The sequence below is a fragment of the Anastrepha obliqua genome, chromosome 3, assembly GCF_027943255.1.
Source record: "Anastrepha obliqua isolate idAnaObli1 chromosome 3, idAnaObli1_1.0, whole genome shotgun sequence".
In the NCBI taxonomy this organism is placed as follows: domain Eukaryota; kingdom Metazoa; phylum Arthropoda; class Insecta; order Diptera; family Tephritidae; genus Anastrepha; species Anastrepha obliqua.
The window spans coordinates 102,831,908-102,857,037 of record NC_072894.1 but is presented as its reverse complement, the minus strand read 5'-3'; the positions used below and the strand labels follow the sequence as shown (position 1 = coordinate 102,857,037).

General features: G+C 34.9%; 1 protein-coding gene across 1 annotated transcript; it reads left to right on the top strand.

Annotated features, from left to right (window-relative positions):
- Window positions 1-321: 321 nt before the first annotated feature.
- On the top strand, window positions 322-19,957 carry LOC129241438 (knirps-related protein). Its single transcript, XM_054877739.1, has 2 exons — window positions 322-399; window positions 17,709-19,957. Exons 1-2 carry the CDS (start codon window positions 322-324, stop codon window positions 19,932-19,934), a joined length of 2,304 nt encoding a protein of 767 aa, XP_054733714.1. The 3' UTR covers window positions 19,935-19,957.
- The last annotated feature ends 5,173 nt before the right edge of the window (window positions 19,958-25,130 follow it).

Below are 25,130 nucleotides of genomic sequence, written 5' to 3'. Positions count from 1 at the left end.
AGTTATATATTTTTCTTTTTAGGTTTCAAAACTTTTTTGTATGAGCTACTTTGTTTTCCTATTTATTTTCACTGTAGTCTATTCATATATATATTATTTTCAGTATTTTTACTTTTTTTTTAATTTTTTTCTCCTGTGTTTTTCACTCAATTCCTCTATATACTTTATTGACCTATTATTTTGCTAGCTAATGGTTTTATTATGCAACTGAAGGCTCATCGCAAGTTCATTATAGTCATGAAATCTGGGGCTGCAACTTGCTTATTTCTCTTCTTTTTTTATTTATGTTGTACTTTTATAACGATTACTTTTTTCTTTCAGATGAACCAGACCTGCAAGGTCTGTGGCGAACCGGCGGCAGGTTTTCATTTTGGTGCATTTACATGCGAGGGTTGTAAGGTGAGTTAAAAATTAGCTTTCTATAGAGAATCATTTAATGCATAAGAAAAATCAATCTTTGGAGAGTGGATATATTTTTCCATATTGCCTTTCCATTTTTCTATATTTCCTATATGGCTATAAATCATAATTTTCGAAAACGGGTGTAAACTTTCATTCCAATATGTAATCTAATATTTTTTTATATTATTTAGAACTGTTGCAAGAAAAGTTGTATAATGGAGTAAGTATAAGATATGGCAATGGTTGTACGAGTTGGATTAGGTGTTTATGCACTGTGTGTTCCTAATTACTTAATTATAATTATTTAGTGTACCGAGCAATCGAACCAGCTTCTTAGGAAGGAGCAATTGTAGGTATTCCTCCTCTAGTAGGTATGAACCTAGGATTCTGTGTCTCACAGTTGGTAATTAACTGTTCCATAGACTCCTCTTCATCACAGCAGAACCTGCATGATCTAGTGGTGTAGGTAATTCTACTGTGTTAAAGTGTTTATTACAGGCAAAGTGACTTGTAAGTGCTCCACAGAGTAATCTGTGGCCCTTTTTATCTAGGCTTAGAGCAGATTTTTCTCTGTTGGCATTAAAGTTCAAAAACTTTTTGGAGTGATTACGGCCGCTTGTGCCGTTCCAGTGCTCACTGATTTTAGTTTGCATTAATTTTTTGGTTTCCTGTTTTATATTATTTTTGTTAAAGCCGAAGTATGGGGTTGGTCCAATAAATAACCCTTCTGTCCCTTTTTTTGCATGAAAGTCTGCGTTCTCGTTCCTTCGTGTCCCTCATGTCAATGAGACCTGATTTGGGCAGTTTGTTGTCTATTAGGACTTTTGACTTGAATGTGAAGCTATTCAAGGCCTTGAGAACCGTTTGGCATTCCGTGGCATTACCTTCTTGCCCATGATTAGGTTATATCGCCTTTTACTCGGTCGACAGAGCCTTGTTGGCGAATGAAACAGGGGGCATCAACTTTTTGTAGTGAATGAGCTTGTCAAGGAGTGGCTATACATTGCGCATCAAATTCTCATGTGAGACATGGAACACAACAATGCGTGATATACAAGCAATCCAGGTATTTATTTTGTGCAAAATTCTGCGAGTTTTCTGGCCAGATACCATTACTAACACTGACCTCTGGGCTCTAACGAAGCAGATAACCGTGCAACTTGAAATCCGTGGAAATGGATCCGTCACACACTGTGAAAACCACTTGGAGATATCACAAAAGTAGCCCTAGCAAGGCTGTCGCAGATGTGGTAGGCCATCCAACACTAGAAGCGAGTAGTAGAAGCGCTACAAGCAGGTTGCACCTGGCGGCATATAAAATTCTTAACTTTAAATAAATATAACTTTAGCTTTTTTATTGAGGGCCTTAGCTTCGCCTAGTAACTACGGGAATATACAATATATATATATATGTATATATGATCTATATGCATACTTTATACACGGTTGCCCATATTCGACCGACCCATCTGGCAACCCTGTATCTTTTGGACAGAGACGTCAAATCGCTTAATGACATGCCGCGTTGGAAACTTCAGTCCAAGCAGATTTTTACCATGGAACAGTGCACGGCTCGTGAGCGCTCCCAAATTGTTGAAATTTGAATTCAACAAAAGAAGTCAATTGTGAAAAGAAGAAGAAGAAGAAAAAACGAAAATTGTGATGTCAATTATTCGTCGAAAGCGTATGAGGCAGTGCTGGTTTCAACAAGACGGCGCTCCACCACACACAGCTCGCACCACAATCGATTTTTTGAAGAAATTGTTTCCTCGTCGTTTGGTGCCGAAAAATGGCGATTTTGACTGGCCACCGCGTTCGCCCGATTTAACGCCACCTGCCTTCTTCTTGTGGGTATATTAAAAATCAAAGGTTTATATTTAATAACCCAAAGACCATAGAAGAGCTCAAGAACAACATCCGCGAGAAAATAGCCGCTATTCCAGCCGAAATGTTAGCTAAAACTATGGAAAATGCTACAAAACGGGCACAATAAGCCGTATAGGCTGAAGGCGGCCATTTGAGAAATATCATATTCAAAAAGTAATGTCAACAAATCTACTTGAACAAAATAAAATTATTATTATCGTCAACATCAAAAAAATTGTATTTTTCTTTGATTTAAAAAAAAAACACATGGGTCCATCGATTATGGGCAACCCAGTAAATAAGGTCCAATACCACTATAGGTGTTTTTAACTAATTCCAATATTTCTTCTAGTTTGAAGCATTTCAATGTAATAATAATAAGTAGGATGATAGCAAATGGGATTTGGTAGAATTTCAATAAAATTCATGAAATTTTGAATTAAAATAAAAAATGGGTTAAAAATTATTGGCAGTCCGCTATAAAAACTATTAAATGCCAGATCAGCATCTTGTTTATCTTAAATTATTAGAAAATTTCCAGAAATTAACCAGAATATTTTTTTTTTTTTTTTTTTTTTTTTTAACTTTCGTTTATTTGCAATCTATTTTTAAAATAATAAGCAAATTATCTAACTATTAACAATTTGACTTATATTATTGAGCTCCATTGAGGTCAATAATAATATATATGTATTCTACGATTAATGTACACTTATATTCAGACTTATGTGTTAGATTTTAATACATTTTAATATTAGATTTATCTATTAGGTTCTGAATGGAATGTCTAATACATGATGTCTTTTAAGTCTATTAATTTCATTAGTTTCATCAAGTAATGTAATTGCTAGCAGGTTATCGTGATAACTTAATTTCTGTAAATATTTTGTGGTAATTTTTTTAATTTCATCTTTTATAAAGGAAATTTCTAGATCAGTATGTATGGCTTTATTTGTGACGAACCAGGGTGCACTTGTGATAAGTCTTAAAGTTTTTGACTGATATCTTTGCAGAATTTCTATGTTAGAATTGCAAGCAGTTCCCCACAGTTGTACTGCGTAGGTCCATACTGGCTTTAGTATAGCCTTATATATTAATATTTTGTTATTTAGATTAAGTGTTGATTTTGGTCCTAGTAGCCAGTAAAGTTTGTTTGTTTTTATCTTTAACTGGGTTGTTTTTGCTTGAATATGGCATTTCCAGGTTAGCCGTTTGTCCAAATGTATGCCAAGGTATTTGACCGTATCATGTTTGGGAATTAAATTACCATTTAGATAGAGTGAAGGGCATTCTTTCCGTCTCAATGAAAACAAAACATGCACAGATTTGCTTGTGTTAACTTTTAATTTCCATCGGTCCAGCCACGTCTGTATCTCGTTTAGTTCTATCTGAACTAGATTGGTTGCATCAATTGGGGACGGACTTGAAGCTAGTATAGCGGTGTCATCAGCGTATGTAGCCATTAGGACATTTTCGGTTTCGGGTATGTCAGATGTAAAAATCGTATAAAGTATAGGACCGAGTACGCTACCCTGTGGTACTCCAGCTTTTATGTATCTAATATCAGTTATTTCTTCATTTACCTTAACGTAAAATGATCTTTCGGTGAGGTAAGACTTTAGTGTTAGATAAAATGGTGCAGGAAGTATTTTTTTTAATTTATATAACAGGCCTTGATGCCATACTTTGTCGAATGCCTTTTGTACATCCAAAAATACGGCTGAACAATATTCCCTTCGTTCAAAGGAGTCGGTTATGAAATTAACAACACGGTGACATTGTTCAGGTGTACCATGGTATCGGCGAAAACCAAATTGATGTTCGGGTATGACCTTATTTTCTTTCAGTATTGGAAATACTCTGCGCAAAAATAGTCTTTCGAATATTTTGGAGAATATTGTCAATAAGCTGATTGGTCTGTAAGAGGATATTTGATTTTCAGGTTTTGCCGGTTTAAGGACCATAACCAGAATATGATCTCACAATCTCTCAAGCGCACATGACGTGAAGCCAGCAGCCCTTTTAGTGGCCCTTCGAAGTCGTTGATGGAGCGAGTCATAAACTAAGTCTAGTAGCTATGGAAACTTGCATCGTGCACCAAATTAGTGAAAATTAATGAGACTCGCAAAAATGTGTAATCTTTTACATCTTAAAAAACACCCTTTATATGAAGAGGCCACAACATCTATCTTGATTTTATTAGTAGTTTAGTAGACTGTCAATCTCAGTGTAACTTATGTGTATTTCTGTGCTTCCATCGCCTTAGCTCATTATTTGTATTCGTTTTCAACTGAAAAAAGAAAAACTTATTTTCCATTGTATAACAGCAATAATATATGTATAAGTGCATAATAATACACACACACACACACATACATAGGAGTATAACCTACTGCACTGACAATTCGTGCAGCGTAGATATTTACAAGCAGTTCGTACACTAAGTATATGCTTGTTGTTGTTGTTACGTTTTTTTATCTTTTTGAGTTTTGTTTTTTCTTCTGCTTTGTTTAGTGATTGCTTTTATTATACAATTGTTGTTGTTGTTGTTGCTTTCGGCTAGTTAATGCGACTTGCGAACGACCTTCAACTCATCTTCATCATTAGCTAATGTTATGCACATATGCCAGCAGATGCGAGTATATGTAAGCAAGTGCGCGAATGTATTTGTGCAAATAAAACAATTAATGTTGTGTTTATTTGGCTATTGTTATTGTTGTTGCTGCTGCCTTAGAGCTCATTATGTACTTTGTGGTGCTGAGAGTTACATTTTTCTCCATTTTCTTGTTGCTTTTTTTTGCATGAATGCTAATATTTTTGCGCGGTTTTTGTAGATTTTTTTGCTTTAAGTTTATGTGACTTTTACGTCGTTAGCTGCTGATTGTTGTTGTTGCTAAGAGTTTTAGTTTTATTTTTTTTTTTGCTTATTTTTCGTGAATTCGCTCCGATTTGGCACTTCTTGCAGTCAGTTCAGCTCTGTTTATTCTTGATTTCTTGCTTGATTTCATAATATTCGTACAATTGGCCACGAACCACGGGTGCATCGTACGAAGTACAAAAGACTTAAGCCACGAACTTGGTTTTGGTGTATGAAACAGGCAGGCGATACGCGTCTTAATAATGAAATGTTGGTTTACTCTGCGGAAAATACAAATCACATAGGCGTACCGTTAGTTCATTTAAGTTAAGTTCTAGTAAATAAAAATTAAACGAAGCTAATCGGTGTATATGCACCGATGCATATATTCAAAGGAGAACAAACTCATAAAGTAGCGGCCTACTCACTTACTGAGGCTCAACTGAACGTCTCACTCTTTCCGTTTGTAGTTTTTAGCAGAAATCCAATTTAGCAATGAGAATAAAATAATGATAATAAAAACATCAGAAAATTATGAGAACTTTTTTGGAGCCAGTGGCTGCCAGATCAAAGCACTGCACATGACGACAGCTACTGAAAAACGAGCATACATACACCTGTGTTTGAAATAATAAAAGCGGAAGGAAATAAAAAGTTGAAATTAATTTTTTTTTGTTTTTATAAAAGCAATCACCGTACAACAACAACCCCAAAATTCACAAAAATTTTACGAATTTTACAAAATTAGTCAAAATTCCTAAATTTTTATTCGGAGTTTCAAGAAAAATTCCAAGAATGCACTTTTATAACTCATTTAATATTAGTATAAGGAACAATAAGTTTGAAGTTGCTCAATATTTTCGTTGATTTTTGACAACTTTTTTTTCTGAAGTTTGGAGCATTTCTTTATATGGATGAAAGGAATTTCTTAACAGCGGAAGCTAAAAAAATGGGCAAAATTTAACCGGCCTCAAACTTACACTTCTTCATACTAACATTGAAAGTGCTATAAAACTTCATACCCAGAAGTTTTATAAAGATTCTGATTAAAAACCTGAACACTTAAATTTAAAACCTTTTCAATTTTTGTGAATTTTACATTAAGTTTGGAGCTTTGACTTAAATACTCTTTGTTGTCCATTTAATATTAGTAACTGAAACTAAGTTTAGTAAACTAAAAATTTCAAGCGCTCAAAACGTTCGTTAAAATTTGATAACATTTTCGCTGCGGTCTGAGCCATTTTTTTAAATTGAAGAAGGTTCTCAACACAGTGTGAAAAAAGTTTTCAAAAATCTAAGCTAATTTAGACCGAATTCAAACTTACACTTCGTTATACTCTTACTGAAGGGCCTATAAAACTGTATGCCCAAAAATGTTATAGAGTATCTGAGTAAAAAATTGAAAACATGTTTTTAAACAATCTCTTAAATTTTTTAGAATATTACAGAAATGGATTTTTTACAGCTTTAAGTTATGTGGCTTTTATTTTAGAATTTATTATAGTTTTAGAAAAACATAAAAAACAAAATAAATGCAAAAGAAAAAATTTATTAAAACTTCTTAATTAATCATGCTACTAATATTTTGCACACACGTGTACACACAAATTCATGTACAGTATGTGCAATAGTAAGCTGCTGGAATACTACACCCAATTCATTTTCAAACTTTATTTTACAGCCCTTAAGTTGCTTAATAAAAGAAGGCGAGTAACTAATAAGCGAACCGAAAATGATTAAAAATGGTTAAACCTGAATGAGAAGTATATTGCGGAAATTTGCAATAAGCACTACCTTGAACCGTTCACAGCCGTTTGATTATCAGAAGCAGGCATTTCGCACGCTACTTTTGAGTTGATTTTAATAGCTGGAACTTACGTTCTAATTTTTTGCGCCCTTTATATTTGTGAAGTTGGGTTTTTAATTTAGACGCGGCTCAAAAAAGTGCAAATATTTTTATTTTTATTTACTCAAATGGGTAAATGGTAATGATGAACGCTTAATGGTAAATTAACTAAATAAAATTGTGTCTGTAACTGTATATTAGTACATAAACCTGAAACTGTTGATTTATTGTTGTAAGCACTTAAAAAAGCTATATATGTATGTATTTATGTTCTCTTAACTGTACTTGGTTAATGAAAAAATTACGTAATTACTGTGAACTATTTTTTTAATAAATAAAGTAATGTAATATTTACAACTACTTGGTAAAAAGTGGTACACTCCGAGGCAAAACGAATTTTTAGAAAAATTCGGATATGCAGTTTTAGAGACAATCTTTAATTTGTGATAGTATAACAAAGTGCAAGGTGGAAATTGCTAAAAATTACAGTTGGTTTTTAATAATTTTTTTTTTTTACAGTATTGCGTTCGTCCTCCATATGAAAAAAAATTGTGTGTTTGACCCGAAAATGAATAAATCCCATGACTTTAATTTAAGCCATTTAAAGTATGCTTGGCCACACAAAAATATTTTCGGGGAATTTTACTTAAAATTTCACGTTAGCCACCTTCATTCGTCATTTTCGAAAACTATATTTTTTTGCCAGATTAATTACTTTATTTTCACTTTTTAAAAGCGACGAAGCTGTTTTGGTCCCATTAGTGATTAAAATACCTACATAAAAGAAGTAAAACCGCAGAGATAGTAGCGGAGATCTTCTAAAGGAAAATTATGAGCCAGATAACTGCAGTCGTTGATGTGTATATTTAGTTGTGAGTCATATAATAGTTTCGCCTGATTTTCGTAAAAAATGGGCAACATCTAGGAAAAAATTTGTAATTTAGTAGGAGTTAGAATAATTAATATTTCAAATAAATAAATTTTAACCACAGTCAAAATTTAAGGGGGAACGCCACTGTGAAAATTCCGAAAAATCTATTTTTTTTTTGCATAAATTGTTAGTACATATAACTACTCAAGAAAATGTGGTAAAAATTTTAAAGCGAAATCCGCTTTATTCCCGGTTCTATGTGCACTTAAGTGAGCGCCCGTCAGCCGTAGCGCTTACGATACGATGCTTTATTTCAAACGCGTTTTTCTCGAAACGACTTTTTTTGATACGGTGCCAACGATTTCTCGAAAACTAATGAACGGATTTTAATTTTCTTTCTTTCAAAATTTTTGTTATCGCATTGGCCGATTTTTTAAATTTTGAAAATAACTATTTTTTTAGGCCTGTTGAAAATCAAAAAAATGGGGAAAAACCCACATCGAAATTCGAATCACCACCATTTTGTCAAAAAAAGACGGCTACGTACAACGATAGCCACAATTGTGTAGATGAATAAAATTTTTGGTTTTTTGACTTCACATGATTATTCATTCCTGTATCGCTGCCACCAGATGACGTAATTTTTTTTTAACGCGTTACGTTTTTTACATAACATACATTTTCAATATTTTTTAATAAAAATTAACATCAACACAGTTTAATACATATATAATAAATTGCTTTTTGTCCGATCCTCGAATAACCATTCCTACTTACAAAAAAAAATTCCCAAAAATCGATTATTTTTTGACCCCCCACAGTGGCGTTCCCCCTTAAAGTATTCAAATTTTTGTATGAAACCAGTTCCAAAAACTCAATGTAATAGGCTGTTCAATAATCTTAGCAGCTTGATAGGAAAACCTCAATTTTATAGTTTAAAATACACTTTATTATTCAAGATAGTCTCCCTGAACATCAATACATTTTTTCCAACGAGATTGAAATTTAAGAATTCCATCCCTGAAATGAGAATCTGGAAGGTCTGCAAAATACACTTTAAGAATTCCATCCCTGAAGTGAGAATCTGGAAGGTCTGCAAAAAATGCTTCTAAAGCTGTCATGACCTTATCATTTGATGAAAAACGTTTACCACGCATTAATGTCTTTAGGTCTGGAAACAGACGAAAGTTGCTAGAAGCCGAATCTGTTGAATACGGTGGATGCTCCAACATTTCGAACTTTTATTCATGGAGTTTAGCCACTATAAAAATGCTTTTGTGATACGGTGCATTGTTCTGATGAAAAATATTTTTTTCTTTGGCAAACTGAGTCTTTTTTTCACGAATTTTTTCCTTCATCTGGTCAAAAGTTACGATGATACTCACAATTTATTGTTTTACGAGCTTGCAAGTAATCCATAAACAATATTTCTTTCGCATTCCAAAAAATTGCTGCTAAACCTTCTTGGCCGATTTCTAGACACGAACTCTGGAGCTCCGAGGAAATGGAGCTCTGACTGTTCAGCGCTTTTCGGATAAATAAGTAATGTAAATCCCTTTTAACAACAGTCAGGGGGATGCCGAAGATGGGGTAGAAGATCCCTGAAATCAATTCCAACTAGTAAACAGATGCGCATGAAAATTTTGTCCAGCGCCCTGCAAAGATGTCGAGTTTTCATATGAGAAGAAGAAGAAAAATTCAGCAGGTTCATAAATTATACACGGTTACCGGGAAAGGTGTCTTGGATACTTAATGAAATTAATATCTGGTCCTTTCTGATAAATTTGGTTACATAATATGATGTCCAAAACTTATTTTCGATATACTTAATTTCAGAAATTCTTTTAAAAAATTTTAAATTTTTTAAAATATTTTTATATATGCTTGTATATTCACTTTTTTTACATGTTACTTGAAAAGCCCACTTTTTTCCATTTTAATTAAAGGGTATATGAATTAATAAAAGTCATCAACAAAATCATCTTTTTTTGGCTTGATATAAAGTAGAAAAAACTTACTTAAAAATCTTAAATCCCAAATATCAAGCCATGGCAAAGCATCTCGCAAGCTCTTTAACTAAAAACAGAAAAATATCGATCAGTTAACTAAAGTTAACTGGCTGAAAGCCATCATATAGTCCTATTGGTCCTTAGAGGTACCAGATGGAGCTTGACCCTCATGTTTCCTTTTCTTTTTATAAACCTGCATCTTTTGCGAATCTAAGTATGCTCTGAAGTTTTAACCCCGAGAGACATTCTAACCTTTCATATTGTAGAGCTGCGAAGCATTTCATTCGGGTTCTAGCCAATGCAGGGCAAGAAAGTAGAAAGAGTTCAAGAGTTTTCCTCTCTTCAGGTTCAGTGGACTAATATTTAAGAAAAAAGTAGGCGTACAAGCAGAAAAAAAATTAAATAATTTTTAAAATCGAGTATCTCGAAAACGGTTAGGTTTTGTACATAATATTTTGTAACCGAACTAATCAGAAATGGCAAAAAATCAATGTTTTTCAATTCAAAAAAATTTACAAATAAAATAATTAATTTCTGTTAAGATTAACTCCACTTACGATTTCATTCAACACATACAAACAGTAATTTTGAAGTTGCATGAAAAAATTAAATTAAAGAAAAAAACTAAAATCAACCCATCCACTTGACAATGATTCATTTTACCAACAATCACTGTCAGCGGCGACCTTTGCACACCGCTGCAGTCGGATGGATTTGTGGCATGCTACGTACACATACATTATACGTAAAGGTGCCACCTACAACATTAACCATTGCCACAGTCAACAAAAATTGTTTTCTTCTTGTCTTTGTTGCTGTTGTTTTACTGCCAACTAAGCAAACAAACAATTTAATTCAATGCAACTGAGCAAAAATGGCAAAAGCCAACAACACTAGTTTAGTGGAAATACTTAATTACAGCAAAACAACAACAAACAATAAAAAAGAAAAAATTCAAAAACCAAAAACACGCAGCAAAGTGTAGATGTAGCAACAGCGGCACATGCAACAAAGTACCACTACATGTTGTTGTTGTATGCAACAGGCGAGGTCGCCCTCAGCATCGTCAAGAGTTGATTGCCGCTTTGACTGTCATTACTGAGTGCTGAATGCAAGTTTTTCTAGGTACATTGGATGCACTTTTTTTGCAGGGTTAAGTTTTTGAAAAAAAAATTTTTTTTTTTTTGTAATCTATGGGTTAGTATAATTTTTGAGCCAGTGCTGTGCAATGGCTGCAATTCGATTGGATTTGACTTTTTTGTTGCGTTTGAAAAAATGAATATGCTGGTTTTATTTAAAACTTACTGCCAATACAAGGGCGGGATATAGGATTTGAAGCTCAGTAAAGATTTTTTTTGTTTTTGGAAAAATGTTTTTAATATTTGTCGTATTATTGCTATGTTTTATTTTTGGTTTCAGGTCCATTAAGATACATTATTTTTCTAAAAGCTGTGAATTTTCAATAATACTTGGCTAATCCTTTTTTCCAAAATATTTTATGTTGATAAAAATATACTGTCATTGTGCTGGTGAGGTGTAGTAGAAAAAATTTCATTTGTGGTAGCTTTTTTATAGAGCAAAATGGTTCATATAATGAGAAGCTTAGACAGCGTGGAGGAGCTGAAGATTTTGGAGTGTTAGCTGAGCTTTAGGGGGAACTCAATTGTGGCATTATCTATTAGAACTTGAAAGCTCGCAAGATTCGTTAGCGCACACTAATGTTTTGCATTTAATTACCCTTTAATAATTATTTTGGTTTATGGAGCTTGACGACTCTCAGCTCTCCCGAAATGTATTACTTTTATTGACCCCTTTCCTGCAGATATGTACAAAAATGTTAGCAAAAAAAAAGAATTACAAAAATGGGATAAATATTCTTGTCTTTTTGTCTGGGCTCGGTAGTCTAGCGTAGGAGCACTAGCCGGCCATCCCAGAGGTCGATCCCACGCAAAGCACGGTCCACAAGCTACCTACTTTCCAAATTTACCTACTTTCCTTGTTTCTAAAAACCAAAAAAAAAAATCATTCTTCAAAGCCAAAAACTTATCGTTTCCATCCTCACTGCCACAGGATAGTCAGCGCATTATTTGCATTGTGGCGCCTAAAACAAGCAGATATGTACAAACAGTTACTCATTGCATCAGCAGCGCTAGCAAAAGGAAGTTGGCAACCGTGACAATAGCGTAGACACACCAAATTTAGCGAAGCCCTCAACCATCTATGCGATTCTTCTGGCAGAAAAGTGTGAAACACAGATGCGCTCCAAGCTCTGGGTTCTTATAAAATTTAGTTGAAATCCTCTTTTTTTGTGTCAAACAAAGTAATTTTTTTTACATTTTTTAAGGAAAAATAAAAGCAAAAATTAAATGTTATTGATCTTTAAATATTTTTCATCAAATTTACAAAATAGTGCATTTTTCTATGGTGGTTTAATGACATTTTGAGTGAAGCGTGAGCGGTGCGGGTAAATATTAAATAAACAAAAAAATAGAGTGTGGCATCAGAAAAAAAAATATTTTTTTGGTGATTATATTTTACTCCTAGATTTACGTCCTTCATGAAGATTGGTTAGGTTATTTTTTTTTTATTTTGACAGTTTTATAAAGTAGTTTCAATTTCATCACAAAATAGTATTTGTGATGGTAAAAGGCTACTTTTTTTAATATACTTTTATTTCTATAAATTGGCGCAAAATTAAGCAACCTATCGAATGTTTATAGTTTTTGCTAATTTTAAGGTGGCGCAAAATTAATCACCCTGTCGAAGATTTATAATTTTTGCAGATGGCAAGGTGGCTCAAAATTAGTCACCCTATCGGAAGATTTATAAGCTTTGAACACGGCAAGGTGGCGCAAAATTAATCACCCTAACGAATATTTACAATTTTTGCAAATTGCAAGGTGGCACAAAATTAATCACCCTATCGAAAGATTTCTAATTGTTTGGAAATGGCAAGGTGGCGCAAAATTAATCACCCTAACGAATATTTATAATTTTTGCAAATTGCATGGTGGCACAAAAATAATCACCCTAACGAATATTTATAAATTTTTCAAATTGCAAGGTGGTGCAAAAATAATCATCCTATCGAATATTTATAATTTTTTCATATTGCAAAGTGGCGCAAAATTAGTCACCCTATCGATGATTTATAATTTTTGCAAATGGCGTCTTACGTCAGTCATATTTGACACTTGCGAACTAGAAGGCTGAGGGTATACAAACAGAGAATCAATGGGTCACGTAGAGGTCAAAATAAAGATGTGAATCACTCAATATATTTTTTTATTACTTAGTATTCAAAAACAAAATTGGATGATTAATTTTGCGACACTTTTTTTCATATTTATATTTATAAAAAACCGCATATTTAATGGAGAAAATCAAGCAGATAAACTTTTTTTAATATATTCTTAATACATTTTTTTAATATAGTTAGTTTTATCAAATAGTCTGAATTTGTAAAAATATATCGTGCCTGTGATATACATTTTTTTAACACTCCGTTGGGCATCCCGCTCTGGCCAGACCTTTTTTCGGCTTTGGTCGTGAATTTAACATATTTCTAATATATTATTGCTAACGTCTTGAGCTCCCAGGTAGGTCACCAAAATTAAATTTTCTATCGATTTATAGTTGTAACATTTTAAAAAGAATCCTCGAGCAGAGCAAAAAGGGGATTTCAAAAGTTACTTTTTCGGTTGGTCAACCCAGGTTTGGCTGGTCGCCTATATATTCACATACTTTTTTATGGGGGTATGTGGCAAATGCGCAATATTTTTTATTCATTTTAGGTATTTTTTTAATTTCTTATCTTTTTTTATTGGTTTTGGTATGCATTGAGCTATCTACAGAAGCAAAATATACGCTGAAACTATTCTGGTTTGTGAACAAAAGAATTTTTCCTTTTGTTACTTATTTTGACCCATTTTGAAGCAGGTTCAAGAAAAAAAAGTTGATTGCAATTAATGGTAATTTATGATAAAATATGAAATGGTATTTATTTATGAATTCGGTGTTAGGCAAGAGAAATATGTAGAGGAGATTTTTGAGTGCTCTTGACATACTGAATTCTTGCTTACAATACAATAGAAATAAGTTTTTCGACGAAGGTTTTCGCCTTCTTGTAGGCAAAGATGACAATCTGTCTTCGCTGTGGGTGTACCGGCTCCGGTTGGCTAGTTGACTGCAATATTCCCAGGGTTGGTTTTGGGTTTGTTGAAAAATGATACCATAGTCAAACGATAATAGCAAGGACCAATGAGTTCGATAAAGTCGTCAAAAAATGTCCAATTGTTTCCAAAATTTTCAGTCAATTTAATTGCGAATACAGAACGTGGTATTAGTTGGCACCATATAATTCAACAAACGCTGCATTCCAACAGAAATGAAAAACGAAAAATCAATTCCCGCCCAGTGCTTTTGTCATTGTTTGGTTTTGATGAAAACCCAGCCGAAAATTTAAAAAAAGATGTCCAACGGCGGTTTTAGATGGTCTTATTTAAATTATATTTTTTTTTTTTAATTTTATTTGTTAATTATATTGTTTTATTTTTTAAAGGCTTTGGTTTTATAAAAATATGCTGCAGTTGATATGTGCCAATACCTCAAGAGCAAGAGTTTACAGATATTAACATTTTATTGGGTAGATACAACAATTCTTATAGGAATGTAATGAATACAGAGTGAAATTGTTTTTAAGAGTAAACCAAAAAAATCTAGTCTTTGAAATATATGAAAAAAATTATGCTTAAAAAACGAAAAATCCCTACATCTATATAAATCCGTGTATGAGGATAAATCTTGAGTGAACCCTTAGCAAATTCTATAAATCATCAACCCAACATTAGCATTCTAAAGAGTGCAAAGAAAAAACAATCAAATTGAATTCATCGAAACAACAGCCGAGAAGTGCATAATAAAAATCCAAGCATTGCAGTTGAATCAACGACCCGGCACCAGCGTCGTAGCGTCGCTTTTAAGGTTAATTGGGCATCAAGATTACTAGGTCGGAAATGCGCTTTTTCAGTTTCGTTTGTGCCGCTAAGTATACAAATGTAGTATGTTGCAACTCTGCATTCTGCCAGCAACGATGGCACTCAAAGACATGCAATGCGCCACAATTACGTCAGTATTTACAAGTAATTCACCAAACGACTAAGAATACTCCATACAAGACTACATACAAACATGCAAACACAAATACATCCATACATACATACACTCACACATACCTAGGTCTACATATCTACAATCATAAGTAGGAAGGCGTGTGGCATTGAATGTACGCCGCGCGTTGAGCGTCGCTGCGCAAGTGGGTGCAGGTGGCGTATGAGTGATCTTGTGGATTATTTGCTTATAATAGAAGTAGAAGAAGATGATATGCGCGCGGAACAACTCGAAGGGCTAGACGAAAACGCGCATTTGGCGCTGTGTTTGGGTTCTTTTATTTACGGTTTTTTTTTGTTTTTTTTTTCTTTTTTTTGCCTTGGTTTTTTTGCTACTTCTTGCTTGCAGCTTTTGTCTCAATTGGCAATTAATGAGTTTTTGTGCATTTCTTGTTTTTTTTTTTTTGTTTTGCGATTTGTCACAGTGTATTTGTTTTGTTGCCTGACTTGGCACACTTTGACATTCACACTGTACACTGCAACGGCACTTCGACAGCTGACAATGTCGTGGCTGTCAATTTTGAAGGTGTGAAGAAGATTAGTGCGCTCCAATAAAACTGAAGCAGAAAAAAGAGAAAAAACCCAACAAAAACAACAATAGCTTTGTTTTGGCATTAATTAGTTTTCGAAGAGTGAGGTAGATTTGCAGGAAAGGGCAAGTTTTGAGAGCAAGGTGTGTTCACAAGTTCATTATTTATTTCCATTTTTTCTGGGTACTCAATTTTTTCTACGAAGGTAATTGGAGCATTTGTACACAATTCAGTTGGTTGAGAATTTGTATATTCGGAACACTATTGATTTCACTTTGATGATTTTTAACTGCAAATCGAACAACTAGATTACTCGTACACTAAAAAAACAGGTCTTTAAATCGCGATCAGTTAGCACATCCTCATTTGGCCAGGAAGGCTAGAAATGAAGACCATAATGCCATTTTCATGATGCAAATACCCGAATATTATCAACATACATAAATACTCTTTGCAACTTACGTATCTTGAGTAGTATGTGGCGGAGAAATACTCGTACTACATAGTTGTGCGTTTACCTAACTATTGGCTGGGTTAGGGTTATGCCTTTTTCTGAACATTTCTGACCATTTTAACCGCACAGCTTCTCTTTTCAAGGGGAAATTTTACACTTCCTCAAGAAAAGCGAAGGCAGTCATTTTAAATAGGCTATTTGAGTACTAAAATAATCTGCAAAAATATTTGTCAAAAAATTGTAGTGTTGGCTTCCGAAGTTGGTAAATCGCAAACATAAACATTTGTGCTCGTAATTGGCAGAAATCATTGCCTACCCATTGTTAAATGCACCGCTGGAAATTATTACGAAGGCAACACATAACCACACATTTTTAATATTTATATATTTATTTATTTCTTTCAATTATTTTTTTATAAAACAGTTGCTCACTATTTCCAAGTTTGGAAAAAATTTGATCAAAATTTAAAAATTTTTTCGTAAGAATAAAAAAGGCAGGCTTAAAACTCATTAAATTTTGGGATAAAAAACTGCAAGTTTGAGCTGCTTAAACTTTTCGTTGTTTTTCGATATTTTTTTTCTTAACATTTTTATTTCTTTTTCTCATTTTCTCTGACTAAAAAGCTTGAAACTTGGATTATTAAGAACTTTATAAAAGAATTAATTATATTTTTGCAAGAAATAAACAAGTAAATAGTCAAAACTTGACCATATGTGGTGTCTTTATAACACTTTCAGGGGATGTATACGAACATTAGGGTGGTTAAAAAAAAAAATTTCTTGATGCTATCCCAAACTGGTTCTATGTCCAAAAACATGTATATATTGTCAATATGTGGAGTTTTTATAACAGTTTCAGGGGCGGTATATGTACATTAGGGTGGTTAAAAAAAAATTCTCTCTTGATTCTGCTCCCAGATTTATTCTATGTCCAAAAAACTGTATTACCTACTTTATTTTCTTCTTTTTTGTGTTCTAATATAACCCTGCCGCCAACGCGTTTGAAAATTACCATTGACTTGGCATAGCAAAAAATGCAATTTTTTATAAATTTGGTATAAAATGTTTACAGATCGATTTTATTTAAACTACGCCTTTTGAATTTCTATTTTGTATTTTTTTAAATTTCTCTTTGGAAATGTCCACAAAATTGTGACAAAAATAAAAAAGAGAAAATTTATGCATTGGTTTTTATTTTAATTTTAATTTTGTATATTTCACCTTGGAGGTGGCATTAAGAAAAACCAAATTTTTTTTTGCTTTTGCTATCCGAATGTATGTACATATAACTTGTAAAATTCTAACTTAAACTAAATAAAATCCTAACCTGAAATACCTTTCCTTAGTATTCACTCAATGTAATATTCATTACTAACCACAATTTTTCCTGCCAGAAATAAACTTCTAAGCCTCTCGACAGAATATATAGAAATTTTCATCCCGAACATTTGGAAATGTTATTCCACTACAAAAAAAAAAAAAAAATTCGACTCTCGTCTCCTCACGCAGAACTTTCAGCATCATAAAATCGCTTTTCTGCTCTAAGAATGCCGTCCTGTTATAAGCCAAATATAAAATTTCGAAAATTTTCAAAGTATTTGAATAAATTATCAATATTTTGATTAAGTACATCATAAAATTAGTAAATTATTTCAGTTCAAAACTAACCCTAACACTTTCACTTATTTTCATATTCTCATTGCAGTCCTTTTTCGGACGTTCTTACAACAATCTGTCCTCCATAAACGACTGCAAGAACAACGGCGAGTGCATCATCAATAAGAAGAATCGCACCGCTTGCAAAGCGTGTCGCCTGGCGAAGTGTTTGACGGTAGGCATGTCGAAAAGTGGCTCGCGTTATGGGCGTCGCTCGAATTGGTTTAAAATTCATTGCCTACTGCAAGAGCAACAACAACAGGCAGCCGCAGCCATGGCAGCGCATCACAATAATCAACATCAGGCTGCTGCTGCTGCTGCCGCCGCCGCTGCGGCACAGCACGGTTGTCCGCCACTCATGCCGGGACAAAAGCCCCCGCCACCTCTTGGAATGTCGCCGCATGGGCCACCCTCCAGCGCTGCAGCGGCTGCTGCGCTTGGTATACTGGGCCATGCAGGCGCATATCCTGGTCTCTATCCGCCACGTACAAAAGAGGAGTTACTGATGCTGGGGCTCGAGGAGTACGCCGCTGCTGCAGCTGCTGCAAAACATCCCGCCACTGCTTCACCATCGGTAAGCTCGCCCGATTCGCACAATTCGGATAACTCACTGGATGTGAGTACGCGTGGCAACGCTGGAGCGAATGCGCTACTACATATAAGTGGGAAACATCATGCCGCTGAAACGGGTGGCGTCCCAGCTCCGCCGCCGCCACCACCACAACTACGCAAAGACTTGCCACATTTCCTACCGCTGCCGTTCCCCGGACTCGGCTCTATGTCAGTTATGCCGCCGCCTACATTTCTGCCACACTCACACCTGCTCTTTCCCGGCTATCATCCCGCGCTCTATTCGCACCATCAAGGTTTGCTAAAAACCTCTGCTGAGCAACAACAACAAGCGGCTGCTGCCGCCGCTGCCATGCACCAGCTTTTCAATTCAAGTAATACCACGCCGAACCGTTTCCCACCCGCACTACAAACACCCACGACGACGCTACCAGCAGCAATTGCCGCTGCGAGTAGCAACAAATTGGACGCTAGTAAGGATGCTGATCGCATAGCGCAAAGTCCGAAGAGTGGTGATGCGCTCAACAACAATCACATACCCAATGGCAGCAAGGCGGCCGAAGAGCTCACGAAGCGTTTTTACTTAGACGCAGTACTCAAATCACAGCGCAACAGTCCGCCACCGGCGACAACAAAGCTGCCCGAACATCCGAAACATGACTACTCCATCTCGGCTTTGGTGACACCAAATTCGGAAAGCGGCCGTGAACGACTACGCAGTCGACAAAGCAATGAGGATGACGAGGACGGCGACGCGCGAGAAAACGATGTACGACGCGCTACAACAAAGAGTGCAACCACTGCTGCTGGTAACACACACTCGAATGGTGGCAATGGTGGTGGTGACAGCGAGCGCACCGCAAAAGACCACAGCGAAGACGATGACGATGACGAGGAGGAGTTGGTTGTATCGATGACGCCACCTCGATCGCCAGCGAATAGTCGTGCGCCTAATATTGGCGAACCCGACGCCACCACTGTCACCACACCCGCCACCACACCAACGCCAGTTGCAGCGCCAACCGCCAAGCCAACAGCGCTGCAGCAAGACAATCCCATCGACTTGAGTATGAAGACCAGCAGTTCGGTGGCGAGCAGCTCGCTAAGTAGCAAATGCAGCTCTACGGGCTCAGTGCAAGCAACTGACAGCGACAATGAGTTGGAATGCGTAGTGGAACACGAACAAATGCAGCGTCCGCAACTCAGCGATGCTATGGAGAGACGACAAGAAAAGTTGGCGCTGACAGCTGAAAACACGGAAGAAGAACTGCTGCAAGTGGATTTGGAGGAGGCAGATAAGCAGGTTACGTTTAATCCGTGCGCTGATATCGGCAAGAATAAGCAAAATAACAATAACAATAATGAAAGCAGCAGTAATAATTATAACAACAATAGCAACAGCAATAACAGTAACAACTACGGCTATTGCCATGCATCACAGCGCCTGGACTCTAGCGACAGTGAGGAAAGCGTTCTGAAGTTGGATGTGGTAAAGCGTAAAGTGCATGCCGTTGCAGGTAAACAAGCTGAAAGTGAAGTGCAAAATGCCAAACGCCTGAAATTAGCCACCGCAACCACGCTAGAGTGCGCCGCTAATGTAAGGCTGGGAGTTGGTGGAAGCACAGAGTCCAAGATTGCCAGCGACACGTCGTCCACTGAAGTGGCGACCCCAACAACGCCTTTGGATTTGACTACGAAGGTTTAGTTTAATTTATAAGTGAAAATATTAGTTAACGTTTCTTTTTTATTGAATTAGTTGTAGTAGCAAAAAATTTCAAAATATTTATTTCTCCATTAGTTTTATTAGTTTCTTCAACTTTTGCGCGCACTTATCTTATGTTTGCTATTTGACTTTTTTAAATATTTCACAAGGTTCTTTCATGAGAAAAACTTTACATATTTCGAGGTATACAAAAAGACAGAAAATCATATTTTTTACGCAGCGCTTGATACTTTAAGTACTAAGCTCCATTTTATTAAGATTTTCTAGAAAGCAATCGACACATTTTAGCGCAAAAAGCTCACATTTCGTTCGATATATGAATGTGTGTATACTAGGACGGCCCAAAACAAAAAATGTATTTTTTGACTATTCTCTAAAAGTATGATTTGTCCCTAAAAATTAGGCATATACTTTTTACTTTTCTTTATTTATTTTACTTTGCTTTTATTAATATTTACTTGTGCTGCCAACGCACCTCAAATTACTTTTGCATTCGCATGGGAAAAGTGCTCTTCTTTCTTCCTTAAATTTAGCATAAAGTGTTTACAGATCGATAATATTCAACCTCCATTTTTAATTTCCTTTCACATACATCCAAAAATGTTACTCCAGGCTGTATTAAAAAATAATTTGTTAAACTAATTTCTATTGACCCTAAAATCAACAATAATGAAATAAAAATTGTAAAGAAATTAAAAAATAAAAATTAAAAATTTAACTTTGTTTTTTTTTTTTTTAATTTTGTATCGTAAGCATTCTATAGACCCTCAAACCACCAAAAATTAAAAAAAAAAAAAAACATTGTAAAAAAATTACAAAATAAAAAAATTAAAAATATTACCTAAATTTTTTTTTTTTAATTTTGTATTGCGAACATTCTATAGACCCAGAAACCACCAAAAATTAAAAAAAATATAAAAAAATTAGAAAATAAAAAATTAAAAATATTATCTCGATTTTTTATTAATTTTGTATCGCAAGCATTAAGCAAAAACTAATACTTTATACAAAAAAATTTCGGGCCACCCTAATGCATACTGTATAAAGTTTGAGAATTATACCCCAACTCTTTTCAAAACACAAAAAAAAAACACGTGACATTACTTCTAACCCCGTCAAATTTGAAGATTACGATAGCCTGTAAGCTCACTCAGCAGTCGAGCTTGATTTGTTGAATCCCTACTAAAGAAAGAAAATTATAACAAACTAAGAAAAAACATTAATTTTTTTTTTTAATAAAAAAACTTCTTTGCCGAGAGTAAATAACTTCTTTTTATTCTGATTTTTCTGTTATTTTTTAGAAGTTGCAAAAATCGTGCGCTCAAAAAATCCCTACTGTTCGACGGATGATTATTCCCAAAACTAAAAAGACAGCAGAAGGATTATAAGCCATTAAAGAGGCAGGTTTCATTAATTCACCGAAATTGACAGAAAACAATAAAAATAATAAAAACATAAAAAGCTTAAAATAGAGAAAGTTAAAAAAATGCACGAAAAAATGTATATTTCTTTCTAATTTCCTGAGAATTTTTTGTAACCTGTTTTACCATATTAACGAATAAAATATGTCAAAATTTTTCTAAAATTGGACCAATTAATATAAAAATAAGCTGCATGCAGTTTGAGAATATAATTAAGATTTTTTTTAATTGAATTAAAAATTTCTAACTACGCGTGCATCAAAAAAATTTCCGGAAGCCACTTTTAAGACTCTAAGAAGTTAAAATAGCCAAAACATTTTATTTTTTTTATTTTACAAATATGGTAATAGCCTATTTTACAAATTTTATAGAGTTGAACGCCTTTTGATAGAACGAAATTTCAAGAGAAAAAACGAAAAAGAAAAAAGGTTTCTTAACTTTCTATTTTTTTACGAATATCTCAAAAATATTTCAGGAAAAATCTGAAACTCCATGAAACTGCCAAAAAACATAATAGATTATTTTATTCTAAACGTGAAAATGACATCAAAAGTTGTGCTTGACTTTTTTTTTTTTTTTAATAAAAGAAATGTATTTTATATATTATATTTCAGAAATATTTTTATAAGCCAGTTTTACAGTCCTGAGCAGTTGAAAAAGTAAAAAAAAAAATAATTTTATGACCTTTGTTCTTAAGTATGGGTCGCCATTATCGAAGGAGTTGTAGTTTGACCACCATTCGGCAGTGCTCTGGTTCCAAGCGGGCATGAGTCACCAAATGATACAAAAAGTTTTTTTTATTGGTGCGCAACTAAGTTCTCGCTATTTTTTTGATGAAAATACAACTTTATTCTGAAAAAATGGTTTCAAGTGAATCATTGAAAGTATTGCCCATCACTGGTTACTACTTTTCCCCATCTTTCTGATAGATCTCGTATACCGTCGCGGTAAAACTGTTCATCTTTTGAGGCTATCCACGGATCAACCCATTTTTTGACGTCTTCATATGAATGCAACTGCTGGTCAGCTAGACCATGTGCCATCGATCGGAACAGGTGGCGCAATATCTCGAGAATATGGCGGGTGGGGTAGGATTTCCCATTTTAGTGTTTCAAGGTAGGTTTTAACGGGTTTGGCAACGTGAGGACGAGTGTTGTTATGTTGTATAATCACTTTCTCATGCAACTCCGCGTATTGCGGCCGCTCCTCGCGCAGTGCTCGGCTCAATCGCATCTGTTGAAGTCGATACCGATCCCCAGTGATGGTTTCATTTGGTTTTAACAGTTCATAATAAATAACACCAACTTGTTCCCACCAAATACATAGCATAACCTTCGTAGTGGGAATCTTCGGCCGAGGCGACGACGTAGAAGTATGTCCGGCCAGTCGCCATGACTTTCTTTTCTTTGTATTGCTGTAATGAATTCATTTTTTATCACTCGCCATGATGCGATGAAGAAACCCCTTCCTTCTTTGCCGCTGGAGCAGTTGTTTACAGGCGAAAAAACGACGTTCAACATTCTTTGCCCATCAGTTTGTTTACCATATGTCTAAGCTTGATTTATGACGTTTAGGTTATGTTAGAATCGACTAGCAGGCACTGCTGGTGACATCTATTGACAAGCAGCGGGAACTTAGTTGCGCACCTAATAATAGCAGTCGTCTTTCGGCAGGCAATGGCAAACTTCATAGTGCATTTCTGCCATGAAAAAGACCCTCATAGAAAACCATTTGCATAAAACTGTAACTTTCTCCACTTGTGGAAAAACACCAAAGCATGCCATAATTAGAAAGAAAAGCGCGGTCATAGCGCAAAAAATTTTTTTTTTTTGTTTTCCCTTGTTCACTCCACTCGGGAGCATAGGGCCTCGACAGGACTCCGTCTTGCCTTGGTTTCGCTAATCTATTTTGCTTTCTAGCAGGGTAGCTACCGCTACCAGAGCCAAATATATTTATATATATATATGGAGGCGTAGCTCCTTCGTCTTCTTGATTGGCTGCATGTGTACCTAAATGGACAAAATTTCATTGATTTGGCAAAAAATGGTGTTGATTTATAGACTTAGTGCCCCACTTTGCAACGCATTTGGAGTTGAATTGAAGTTTATTTTCTGGCACAATTCGATTATAACTAATTTTTTTGTTCTTTTTGAAAATTTTCAAAATTATTCCCTTTTCTGGTAGTCTGCACCGCCAACCCCTGGAATCTGGACTACTGCACACACTACTTGATATGTAGAAAATTTGTTTAAAAAAACGCAACAGCATAGTTTAATTTCATAACATCACCAAATTGTTTTTGCCGATCACTGATCAACTGTTCCACATAAAAAACTATTCAAATTTGCTGCCGAAAAAATGCTACGCATCACTTTATTAGGGTTACAATGATCAAAATTAATTACTACTGTCTAGTTTCTAATACCAACGATCATCTTCGATCTCGAATCAACGTAAATGTAAATTCCAAAGCGTCGCGTTTTGCACTCATAAATCGCTATGTACATCAATACTGCAAGACATAGCAACGTAGCTGCGCGCGCACAAAATCGAGTTCAGCTGGCTGTCATATGCGCGGCATTCAAATTCGAACAAACGTTGGTAATTAACGAATTTTTCGGTCATGTTATCACTTCATTGCCATTAAAATAAAGAAATATTGAATATCAACTCTAAGCAAGCAGGCAAGGGCAAAAACAGCAGAGCTCAACAACAGCCAGCATACAAACAGCTGAACAGCTCAATTGCGCGAGCAGCGGTGGCTAGCAAGTGACGACGATGATGGTGAACTAGCAGGCGAACGATGATTTGCATGCCAAATTTGCTATGCGCACAGCAGGCGGCCTAATCAGTTCGAAGCGTTTCATTTCGCCGTAGTGTTGGTTGTACTCCGCCTCGTTCGTATATTGAGTTGTTCCACTGCTCCGCTTTGTCCAAATTAATATGTGAAGTATACAAATTTATTGTTAATATATATGCAGGTATTTTTTGTTATTGTGTTTTTTTTTTTTTGTTTTAATTTTTATAATAGGTAAATATTTCTTCTGCTGCTTGCCGATTGTGCTCTGCTCATTTAGCGCTAATGTCACTGCTGCTATAATTTTCGTTTTTATGGCATAACAAAATATTAATATATTTATGGCGTTCGCAATACAAACTTTTTTCTTTTTGGATTTTTTCAAAGCAGTTTACTTTTCGCGGCACACAAGAAGACGCTGCTGGGCTGGTATCAATTGGCATATTTGGTATGTGGGGAAGTTATAAATGGAAAAATGTAAAAAGTTTATATGACCTTACCGAAATGACAAATAATTTGAGGCAGCCAAAAGTGTCGTAAAAAATTATTTATGGAAATGGCTTAAAACGACGAATGCTTAATGTTAATATATTTTTAGTGCGCTTTAAAGTAAACAAGATAGAAATTATGAGTTTCGGAGTATTTTCGTTTATTCTTTTTAGTTATTTCTTGTTGTGAAAGAAAAACGAATTTTTTAAGACTTTCTACTTAGTCGCTGTTTTGTGTGCGAAATACCCATTACCCGTACAATTTTCTCTGCTACTATTGGAGCTGTTATCATAGCTAAAACCTGCTCTCTATATCTCAAACCACTTTCCACATTTTAATAAGTACTTTCATCATAACACATGAGAACCATTCCCTATTGACAGTGACATAAGAGCCCTAGATAAAGAGTGTTGCATTAAGTTTATTATTCTGTGTCAAGAAATTTTATAAAACACCTTCAAATTGAAATTA

What these genes read in the sequence shown, in the direction of transcription:
- LOC129241438 (XM_054877739.1), top strand. Translation starts at nt 322, where the DNA reads ATGAACCAGACCTGCAAGGTCTGTGGCGAACCGGCGGCAGGTTTTCAT. An exon ending in TTACATGCGAGGGTTGTAAG is followed by an intron (nt 400 to 17,708) that starts GTGAGTTAAAAA and finishes TTCTCATTGCAG; the next exon opens with TCCTTTTTCGGACGTTCTTA.